The following is a 13,047-nucleotide window of genomic DNA, read 5'->3' as shown; positions in this document are numbered from 1 at the left end:
GTTATTTCTGTTATTTTTTTAAAATAACTTTCCTCCTCAAATATATAATGTACTCTGATAAGCCTAACTGAAAAAAATTCATATAATTCTTTTGACATAACTCAGCTTTTCACAAGGTTTTCATAATTTTTTTATGAATCTGACTAAATTCTTGATGAACAAAGGAACAAATGCAATTCATCGCCCAACAAATATTCTAAAAAACTAATCTGATATTCCTTTCTAACTTGAACAATTTATTACAAAATCACGACACGTGCGCGAAATGGTAATATGAAATATAGATCCAAAAATTGTGTCGAAGTGAAATATTGTTCATAAGCTTTTTGTCACTGGCCACTGGACGTTTTAAATTAAAATCTACGAAATAAACGAACAGGGAATTATCAGGAGAGGCCACTGAGCAAACACAATACTGATTGATTTGTTTATTATGAGATTTTAATATAGATAAATGCTGAATTTTGAAGCATTTTTGTTTTTACAAAAAGCTGGTTAATTAACCAACTGGGGATATCTACATCCAACGTGCATACAAACAGACGTGCGTATATTATACACACACACACAAACAAATATATATATATATATATATATATATATATATATATATATATATATATATATATATATATATATATATATATATATATATATATATATATATATATATATATATATATATATATGATATATATGTGTGTATAATGTTAACATTAGAGGAAATTTATTTGTATACAACAATGTAATTCTGACAATACTTGCGTTCTGAGAATTTCATAATAATCCATTTTAAACTATTATATACTATCACCAAATTGGCCATGATAGTTATTTCTAAACTTACTGTAATACATTACAAGAGTTTTATTTTTAATGGGTAAGATTCAAATTAGTTCTGCAGTTAATGGGTAAGATTCAAATTAGTTTTATTTTTAATGGTTAAGATTCTCTCTGAAACAAATGTGATTAATTAAAAAAATAAATGCTAGAATAGACATATAATATATATATATATATATTCATATATATATATATATATATATATATATATATATATATATATATATATATATATATATATATATATATATATATATATATATATATATATATATATATAGAGAGAGAGAGAGAGAGAGAGAGAGAGAGAGAGAGAGAGAGAGAGAGAGCAAAACTAACCCGCTTGAATCGTGTGGATGAGCGTGCCCGAGGAATCGTCTGAGAGCTGCAGGAATCCTGAGACTTCCCACAGGAAGAAGAACTTCATCCGGGCGCAGACTGTCACCGACCTCAGGGGCTGGGTCAGGGGCTGGCCGGAGTACCACAGGTGACTGTCGGACTGGACGCCAGTCCGCTGGAACTCGTAGACCTTGACCTTCGCCGTGGCGTTGTACCCTGGGGGAGAGAATATAGAAAAAGGTTTGTTAAGAAGTGGATTTTATTGACAAGAGAATACGAAAGGATTGAATTTTTATGGGAAGTAAATTTATACGTATTTAATTTTCAGGTTAATTTATTTTGGTAAAAGCTTTACTGATAGTTTTTAAAGAGATCCAAATGTCACGTCGATGCCTGAAATGGAAAGTTCATGTGTTAATATAAGAGTGATAAAGAGATGTAAAGCAATGAAGTACTGAGAAACCAGAGAACTGTATATATATATATATATATATATATATATATATATATATATATATATATATATATATATATATATATATATATATATATATATATATATATATATATATATATATATATATATATATATATAATTATATATATACATATATTTATATATATGTGTGTACTTATGTACATTTGTATATAATATTCAAGGATTACCAGTTCGGAGAAGCCATATGCTATCTCACAAACGTATGAGAGCTGTCAGCATTGGCATATCGGAAATGGATATGGTGAAAAAATATGATTTGACTTATATAACACGAAAGCTACAGGTGGTGCTATGGTGTTGTGTCTCTCTCTCTCTCTCTCTCTCTCTCTCTCTCTCTCTCTCTCTCTCTCAGGAAAAGTGGATCTCATCCACATCTAAGTACATAGATAAATTTATTTCACACTTGACACTATAACTAAGAGGTCCTCTCTCTCTCTCTCTCTCTGTCTGTTTGTCTGTCTGTCTGTCTGTCTCTCTCTCTCTCTCTCATTTTTACCTAACCTGAAAATTCTCTAGACAATAATCACTAAAGACTTATAGAAGTTCAGAATTGTACGAACAAAATACGTTTACGACCTTGAAATCCGACCCGCAAATCCCCCCTCCTCCCACGCCCCCTTGCCTGGCTTAGCTCTTCCCCCTGCCCCCCACCCCCATTCCCCACCAGACACACACACACACACACATGGACTAAAAGCATGACATATATATAAATATTCACACGAGACCATTATCTTCTGACTCACGTTGATAGAAGATTGGAATTCGATATTTACACAAACAGTAATACTTGTAGGAATCTTTCACCTTGACCATGAAGCTTGAGGCAAAAAGAAAAAAAAATGTGCTGCCATTGATTTTACAAATATGCTTTTAGTTTCGTCTGAGAGAATTGATTTTGTTTTAATTTTTTATTTTCACCTGGTTTATTTATATATGCTTTGAGTCATATGTTTATAACTGACTGGATGTTACGCATGATTTTTATGACATGCTTGTTGCATATAGATTCTCCGATTTGCTACCGAAACCTCTGGGTTTTAGTTATATATATATATATATATATTTTATATATCATATATATATATATATATATATATATAAATATATATATATTTATATCTATATATACTTATTTATTTATATGTATATATATCATATAATATTTTATTTATAATATATAAATCTATTTATATAATATATATATATATATATATTATATATACACATGTATATATACATATATACACATATATACATACATATATATATATATATATATATATATATATATATATATATACATATATATATTTCTTGTCTATTTTGCGGGATAATAAAAGGGCAGAGGAAATAAACGTGCGTTTTTTTTTTTAGATTTTCTGCTTAAGAATGTGACGAAGAATAAAGGAACTGCAGGAAAGGGAGAGAGAGATTAAAGAACAATGTGGTAACGATATGAAACACATAACGAATAAGAACGGGAACCAACAGGGAGATTTAGAAGATAATCATGATAATAAGAATAGAAACCAAAAGACGATATAAAATAAAACGAAGAAGAAATATATAAAAACAAAAGAAGAATTATTTATTAACTGAAGATTACTGAAGATGAAGATTAAATAGAAAGAAATGCAGTCAAAACCCAAAAATGAAAGATGGCAACTTACCATGACGAAGAAAAATTAAATAATATTTTAAAACACTTACTACTAAATACTGAATTCTATGAGTGGACGCGTGGTATAATGAATTGGGTAACTCATTTTTCTTATTTTCTCTTTTAAAAATGAAATTTTCTTTACGCTGCATTACTCAGACCTAAATAGCATTGAATGTAAAAACATAAAAAACATATTTTGAGCATAATTAACCATGCGAATTTCAATAATGAATGTTTCATTTTTTGCATTATTCATACTTAACATAAAAGGCTTGAATCGTAAAAAATAATGGATTTTGAGAATTAAAAATTAACAATGCACTAAAATCTGATTTTACTCGACCGCAAATTACTCGCAAATGCGATTTTAAATTACACATATAACTTTCTTTTTATCATAGCAAATTCCTCAATGAAAGGGCCGATGGCACGGAATGCCCAATGCCCTCATCCAGTCCAGAGTAAATAAAAAAATGGAGTTTAACTCTAAATGACGAAAGAGACTCGCCTTTTGAAAGTTGGGAGATTATATGAAACAGGAAACAGAAGCAGGTAGGGAATTCCAAAACTCGGTATTAGTGGGAAAGATAGATGGAAAATATAACAAGGACAAGGAAAGCCATTTAATCATTATACGTCGAATACGTGCATAAATAATTTCCATAAGAATGAGAAAAACTTACAAAGTTAAATTATGAAATTTTTGAGCTTGATAGTTAATGAGAGAAGAATATTAAAATATGCACTTTAATTACTGTACAGTTTTGTATAACTCTGCTTTGAATTATTTCAAAAATATTTTAGTAATGATGTGATATCTGTGATAGAGAAAAGCACAAAAATTTATTTTTTTTTACTTAGTAAACACATATGCATTAAAAATATGCATTGATGGTTTTATGGATGTGAGCATGCATACATCCACGTATATATATATATATATATATATATATATATATATATATATATATATATATATATATATATATATATATATATATATATATATATATATAGTCATCAAGCTACAAATGTCGTTTAATATCCAATTCACGCTACTTCGGGAATATTCCCGATGGGGAATTAAACGACATTTGTAGTTTCATAATTGTATATAAATCACGGTGTGATAAAAAAATTTCATATATATATATATTCATATATGTGACGTATATATATATATATATATATATATATATATATATATATATATATATATATATATATATATATATATATATATATATATATATATATATATATATATATATATATATGCAGACAGAAAGAGAGAGAGAGAGAGAAAGTAACACTTTCACACCTCTGGCACGCTGCACGGTAACGAAATTCAATAAATCAACAATCAAATTTAATATTGACATACAATTTGCAATTACTGAATATTTCCACATCGCGTGATTGCTATCAAAACTGTTAATGACATTAATTATACTTTGTAATTAAATATATCGGATAACGCAAAACGTGGTATATATTCAATAAGATGTTGGGTTGCCTGTCACTGGTGATACTGTATACATACAGTATATGTGTATATGTATATATATAATGAATATATACACATATACATGTACTGTATGTATACAATATCACCACCTATATTGGTGTTGCTTACGCATGTATATATTCAATTCTTTGGTACTTTTTTACCTTTATTTATTTTCCTCTCTTATCAGTATTTTATTATCTTTCAATTCTATCCTATTCTATTCTTCTCTCTCTCTCTCTCTCTCTCTCTCTCTCTCTCTCTCTCTCTCTCTCTCTCTCACATTAACTGTATGACACTTCGTTTCTGTCTTGTTTCAGTCAGTAACTTATTGTTCCTCTCTCTCTCTCTCTCTCTCTCTCTCTCTCTCTCTCTATTTACTTTGGTTTCTCGCTCTCTCCATACATTAACTGTATTGACACTTCGTTCCTGTCTTGTTTCAATCTGTAACCTCTCTCTCTCTCTCTCTCTATTTGCTTTGGTTTCTCCCTATATGGACATTCAATTCTGAACAAAAGCTTTACGACTTCAGAGATTTACGAGGCACTGTTGCACGGGCGTTTAACTTCCGCAAAAATATGTGCAGCAGTTAAAGGAATTGCCATTTTTTTTTTATATACCAAGCAATAAAACTGTTTTTTAGCGTCCGTTTGTTCTCGTTGATGCCGTAAATAACGATCTAGTACAGGAAAAACTATATGGCTTTTTTATACGTTATATCCTTCGTGAGAAATAATTCTTCTTTCAGTTACGGATGCGAGTTTAACTAATTTTGTCTATGAATTAGATTTTTAGATGTGAGTCATTATCATTAATCTTATAAAAGTCCTCCTCCTCCTCCTCCTCCTCCTCCTCCTTCTTCTTCTTCTTCTTCTTCTTCTTCTTCTTCTTCTTCTTTACTTATATTTTCCATTTTCCGTTATCAAAAATATCTTCTGTTTATCTATATACAGGTCTGCGAAAATATCTTTCCTTAGTTTCTTATCATAAGTCACTATTTAAGTTACAGCATGAAACAGCTGCAATAACCTTTATGTCTTACTGAACAATTTCTCCATTTTTCCTTCCTGGTAGATCCGCTGGTTTCGCCGAGACTTCACAGTGCAGTGGCTTTCAGTTCAACTCCCGCTCATAGCCTGATATATCTCAATGGCATTGCGACCTTGCTGTATCTGTGATCTGGGGATTATGGGTTGGGGGAGCCTCTAGATCTACCTTCTGAGTTATCAGCAGCCAATGCCTAGTTCCTCCAGGTCTTAGCTTGAGTGGAGAGCAGTGTATATATTCGATATATAACTTTTTAAGCATTAGGACTCGCTTTGGTGGAATTTTCTCTCCTACAGATGACTGTTTTTTTTTTTTTTTGTCTTTTCATACTCTGTTGTGTGAAAGCTTTTTATTAATAATAATAATAATAATAATAATAATAATATAATCACATTCATACCTTGTGTGGCTTCGAATCCGACCAAGAGAGAGAGAGTTTCTTAATTTTTCCCCTTGGGATTCAAGGCATTCAGTAAAAAGTCTATCCAAATATAATAATAATAATAATAATAATAATAATCTAGTCACATTCATACCTTGTGCGGTTTCGAATCCGCCCAAGAGAGAGAGAGAGAGAGAAAGTTTCTTAATTTTTTCCCCTTGGGATTCAAGGCATTCAGTAAAAAGTCTATCCAAATATAATAATAATAATAATAATAATAATAATAATAATAATAATAATAATAATAATAATAATAATAATAACATCAAAGCACAACAAGCATCCCAGACACAATATGGGAGAGGCAAATCCCCTACCAGACGCCATCTGTCTTTAAATCTCTTGATCCTGGTCCCGACCTTTTGTCCATGGCGACCTTTCTTCTCGACCTGCCTCGCATGACCTTTCTCGACCCCGGGAGGGTCATAAATTTTTCGGAGAGTTTGGCCTCGTATGCAAAACCGGATGTTGCTCATTGCGGTTCGACGGGCCTGGTTTATGGAGCTCAGAAGGGTAGATGTAATATTTTTCGGGACTTGCATTGAATTTTTTTTTTTTTTTTTGTGTTTTATTTATTTTTTTTTATTCATTTTGGCGTGGGTGGGGAGTTAGGTGGGTCTGGGGTGGGATGAGGAGGGGGAGGAGGAGGGGGGAGGGGGGTCTTTGTTTATGATGCGAACGAATGTTGGTTGCCATTATGTATGTGGATGTATTCGTAATTATTCTTTTGTTTTGTCTTAGACAAAATACTATACCTTTTCTGTTCTGTGCTTTATATATATATATTATATATATATATATATATATATATATATATATATATATATATATATATACATATATATATATATTATATATATATATATATATATATATATATATATATATATATATATATATATATTTATATATATATATATATATACACAGTATGTATATCTGACTCGCATTGGGATCTTATCCCAGTCTCTTAAATGAATATAAACATACGAATATACATAAATATACAACTTTATACAGGCTTAATACGCATTAGTGGATACGATTGTAATTATTAACCTCTCTCTCTCTCTCTCTCTCTCTCTCTCTCTCTCTCTCTCTCAGTATCTACATTGCAATGATCTAAATAAAGGATAAGAACTATTCATTAAATATTACTACAGCTTTCTCTCTCTCTCTCTCTCTCTCTCTCTCTCTCTCTCTCTCCGTGTCAATATTACATTGATCTAAATAAAAGATAAGAACTATTCATTATATATTCCTACAGCTCCACCCTTCCCTACTCATCCCCCGCCCCCCCCCTCTCTCTCTCTCTCTCCTTATCTATATCATAATGAACTAAATAAAGGATAAGAACTATTCATTAAATATTACTATATCTTCACCCTCCCAGACTCTTACTAGACTGACTGACACTCTCTCTCTCTCTCTCTCTCTCTCTCTCTCTCTCTCTCTCTCTCTCTCTCTCTCTCTCTCTCATAAGAATCGAATTCAAGCCACAGCTACGATGTCACACCTTGGCACAAAGGGTCTTTGCTCAAGTCCTTTGCTACAACAAACAGCCTCATGGGAATAATAATAATAATAATAATAATAATAATAATAATAATAATAATAATAATAATAATAATAATAATAATAAATTTCTGACTCACATCGGAATTCAACCCAGGTCTCTCAAATGTAAATCTAAGGCGTTACCAACTGATCCACACAGGTCACAGAAGAAGTTCGTAGGTTCCAATTTCTTTTATGACTTGTGTGGATTAGTTGGTAGAACCTCTGCCTTTCACGTGTGAGACCAGGGTTTGATCCCAATTTCAGCCAGAATTTTATTTCTCTGAAACACGTGATTATGTGTGATTTCCATCAATTGTAATAATAATAATAATAATAATAATAATAATAATAATAATAATAATAATAATAATAATAATAATAATAATAATAATAATAATAATAATAATAATCATAATAATAATAATAATAATACCAACTGGATGTTGAAATCCATTCACGCATCAAAATATATTACTTGTAGGCTTTGATTTTCTAATGTTTTCAAAGTGCTTCCAAAAATTCAGAAATAATAAGTATCGGTATGTCGAATATGTTAAATTTTTGAAAATATTTACATGGGGAAAGCTTAGCAAACCAATACTTTGCTAAGTAACCAAACCACAAAATAGAATACCCCTGTAAGTAACAAAAAAAAAGAAAGGAACAGCTATAGCAATAACAATAATAGTAACAAGTATGTACCTTACGGAACAACAGAAGCGACAATGTTAGTAAGTATGGAGCGTAAGGAACCTCCTTTTTGAAAAAAAAAGTAAAAAATGCGCCGGAGTTTCTTCGGCGCAATCGAGTTATTTTCTCTGTACAGCGTATAATTAAGGCCACCGACGATATATCTACCTTTCGGTGGTTTCGGTATAATGCTGTGTGAGCCGCGGCTCATGAAACTTTAACCACGGCCCGGTGGTGGCCTATCCTGTATCGTTGCCAGAAGCACGATTATGGCTAACTTTAACCTTAAATAAAATAAAAATTACTGAGGCAAGAGGGCTGCAATTCAGTATGTTCAATGATTGGAGGGTGGATGATCAACATACCAATTTGCAGCCCTCTAGCGTCAGTAGTTTTTAAGATATGAGGGCGGACAGAACAAGTGCGGACAGAATAAAGTGCGGACGGACAGACAAAGCCGGCACAATAGTTTTCTTTTACAGAAAACCAACACGGGAAGACTATGATAAAAAAAGAACATCTCCCTCCAATTTTCCAACACCAAAGTTAATGTTGTCTAAAAGACACATATCCCCTGAGGCTACTGACATCCGGGGAGGGGAACCTTATCCCAATTAAGTGGGACAAAGGTTCCGAAGAAAATGGCATTAAAAGCGGCATCAACACCATCATCACTATAGATGAGGGAAGACTTACCTACAATGGAGTTTTCACATGCCTGACATATTTTCTTTGCGAGATAAAGGGCATGTTACTGATTCCATTATGTCCATACTCCTTACTCTTTTTCACAGAGACACACACACAGGTACACATAAAGGCAGGTACACTCATAGCACAGATACACACACACATACATACACACATATATATGTGTATATATATACTTATATGTATATATATATATTTATAATATACACATACATATACAAAAAATATATATACACATATATGTATGTATATGAATAAAATATATATTTACATATGTATATACGTGTGTATATATATACACATATATATATTCATATAAATAGGTATGTACGTATGTCTTTACGTATGGAAGCGTACTACTCAAACGCGTAACCTGATATCTGCGTCATTCTAATGGGAACAAATACGCATTGATCCTTTAAATCATCTTTATCGTTATGTAACAATCACCAAATAAACTGCCAGCAATAATACCTATTACTACTACTGCCACCTCTACAAATAGCAGTACTTTCAACAGCAGCAACAATAGCAGTGGAAGCAGTAGTAATAGCAGCAGCAGCAGATAAAAAGAAAGGTGACGACAGAATATGTCTGGACATGTATCACATTTCCGACTACCTGGGAATAAAAGCGGAAAAAGTAACTCGATTCCCCGAGGGGCCGAGAATAAAAATGGCCAGTAAACACGGGGTTGGGGAAAAGTATTCGACGACAAATAGAAGCATAAAATGGCGAGAGAAGATAAAAAGAAAGGGCTATAAAAAGACACGAAAAAGGACTTCATAAATGACGCAAGTACGGAAAAATATGGCAAAGAGAGAGCGGGAGATGGTGGGGAAAAATTATGCGACTGGTAAAAGGACGCACAAATGAGGAAATATTATTATTCTCAATTCGGCTTTTTTCATTAGTCGAGTCACGCGTTCGACGGAAAATGAAAGCGTAAAAGATGGCGAAAATAAAAAAAAAAAAAACAAGAAAACGCGACAAATTACATAAATGACGCAAATAAGGGAACGCCATGACAGACGATGGGCAAATTTAAATAAATCATCGGTAAAAATACGAGGAAATGAGGGAATATTATTGTTCTCGAGCCAACTTTTTCAAGCGTTCCGTTTTCATTAGGTGATTTCTCTCTCTCTCTCTCTCTCTCTCTCTCTCTCTCTCTCTCTCTCTCTCTCTCTCTCTGTGTAAGTGTTTCTCTTCCTTCAAAACATTATCATTCTGGAATCAGATTTTTTTAAAAATTCTGTTTTCCTAAGATGATAGTCTCTCTCTCTCTCTCTCTCTCTCTCTCTCTCTCTCTCTCTCTCTTCTCTCTTCCTTCAAAACATTATTACTTATTCTTCGATTCAGTTTTCTAAATCGATTCTTCCATTTTCTCTCTCGATTCTCTCTCTCTCTCTCTCTCTCTCTCTTCAGTGCGAGAGAACTTTTGGTTTTAACGATCCCGAAGGATTCCGCAAACGGCGTCTGGCGTAGAATATCCGATTACCGCTTCCTCTCCTTCAGTACCGTTACTCCGTTCCTCTCCTGATTCTTTATTTATCCGTCCATCATTCTTTCAGGAAAACTACTGAGCACGTTGCTTTTTCATTCAATATATATAATTTAATTTAGGAAAGTGGTTTAGCTCAGTTTTTCTGTATTTTACTTATTCGACTACTTTTCTCTTTTATTAAAATCCTTTTATATGAGCATATCTCATCTACATTTTGTGTTGCAGTTTTATAATTTTGATTATTATCCCCCAAAATATTTGCACGTTCAAATGGCATGAACAAGAGGTCCATTTACTTACTACGCAAAGTAGTCTCTCTCTCTCTCTCTCTCTCTCTCTCTCTCTCTCTCTCTCTCTCTCTCTCTCTCTCTCTCTTACACACACACACACACACATATGTACACACAAACACATACACACACATATTTATATATATATATATTATATGTATTTATGTATGTATATATATATAGATTATTATATATATATATATCATATATATATATATATATATATATATATTATTATTATTATTATCGAGAATGATAATGTTTTTAAGGAAGAGAAACCGAGAAACACACACACTAACACACACACACACAGAGAGAGAGAGAGAGAGAGAGAGAGAGAGAGAGAGAGAGAGAGAGAGAGAGAGAGAGAGAGAGAGAGAGAGAATCAACATTGGAAAATGGAACCCTTGGAAAAAACTAACTCGAGAATAATAATATATATATATATATATATATATATATATATATATATATATATATATATATATATATATATATATATATATATATATATATATATATATATATATATATGTACGCGCAAGAAATAAACCCATCCTCCCTTCCACTTGGTAATTCTGACCACGGCGTGACATTAAAGCAGATGAATCTCTAGACACAGGACCGTTCCCAAACGCTTCCGGGCTGTGAAATTTAGCGGAACAAAACATGATACAATTCGTAATTAACCTCCCTGTAACGTGTCACAAAAACCTTTGATTATGGTTTATGCATTTGTTTCCATTTGTTTAATTTATCTCCGTTTACGTTCAAATGTGGTTGCAGCGCCAGAGAATTTTACGATCAATCTATCAATCATCACATCTAGAAAGTGATTTCATTTGGAACCTTCAGATGTTAAGATCTTGGCATTTATCTTTATATTAATAGGTCCATATTTTACATAATAATAATAATAATAATAATAATAATAATAATAATAATAATATACATTTTCGTTTCAAATGCGGTAACTAATAGGTACTTAAAGACAAAACCATAATTATATATCATTAACTTGCCGTCTTAAGAATTAAAGATTCTCTGATAAAGTTATCAAAGGTTCCACTGCAGTTTAATAAGTATTATGTTTAAGTAAGCGATGAAACGAGAGAGAGAGAGAGAGAGAGAGAGAGAGAGAGAGAGAGAGAGAGAGAGAGAGAGAGAGAGAGAGAGAGAGAGCAAAATTCTTGAATAATTCATGTATACTGAGATGCCTTGTATTAAAACATCCTGTGTTGAAGGTATAATTTTTTCGTCCATGTAAACAAAAAATAAAAACAGAATAGCAAATGAAAATATAAAATAAACAAAATAACAAAACATAAGAAGCAAAACAAAACATAAAACACAAAACGTCAAATATAAACCTTCCTATTCCATTTCCCTTTTACGAAATCAAAGAAAAAAAGTGAATAAAAATAAGTTCACGAAGAACTTCTCCGTTGTTTGTCTTTTATATAGGATTGAAACCCATCTCCCTCCCCCTCCCCCCTCCTATAAAATCCTAGACGACGCTCTATTGTTTTTTCCTCTTTGTAGAAGATTGGAATCCACTACATGCGATTAGACTATTCTCAGCGAAGGGGGATCCGATCCTACATAAGACTTCTTTGTGGATTAGACTCCTATCGGTCAAAGGCGTTGGATTTACGAAGGCAGAATAATGAATATAGACGAATGAAAATAATGCAAAGATGTTAAATAAAAGGCGAATAGAACAGGACTAAAATGAAACAAAGAATTACTAAACGTGGAAGAAAGATGAAAAATGGAGATACGATTACTAGGAAAAGATAAAGAAAATGAGAACATGGAAGAAGGTGGCTGACGGAGAAAAGAAAAGAGAGAGAGAGAGAGAGAGAGAGAGAGAGAGAGAGAGAGAGAGAGAGAGAGAAGGAAGAAAGCAACGTCAATGCGTATCGGAGGGAGAATCAGATAGGAGA

General features: G+C 32.2%; 1 protein-coding gene across 1 annotated transcript in view; it reads right to left on the bottom strand.

The window, feature by feature from the left end:
* Positions 1-13,047, bottom strand: part of LOC136827007 (uncharacterized) — a 341,112-nt gene that overhangs the window by 30,125 nt on the left and 297,940 nt on the right. The window contains 1 exon segment of the mRNA XM_067084662.1: positions 1,183-1,398. Within this exon segment, the coding sequence (XP_066940763.1) occupies positions 1,183-1,398 (216 nt within the window).

The sequence above is a fragment of the Macrobrachium rosenbergii genome, chromosome 41 (genome assembly GCF_040412425.1).
Source record: "Macrobrachium rosenbergii isolate ZJJX-2024 chromosome 41, ASM4041242v1, whole genome shotgun sequence".
Classification (NCBI taxonomy): Eukaryota; Metazoa; Arthropoda; class Malacostraca; order Decapoda; family Palaemonidae; genus Macrobrachium; species Macrobrachium rosenbergii.
This window is presented reverse-complemented; position numbering and strand designations above follow the sequence as displayed.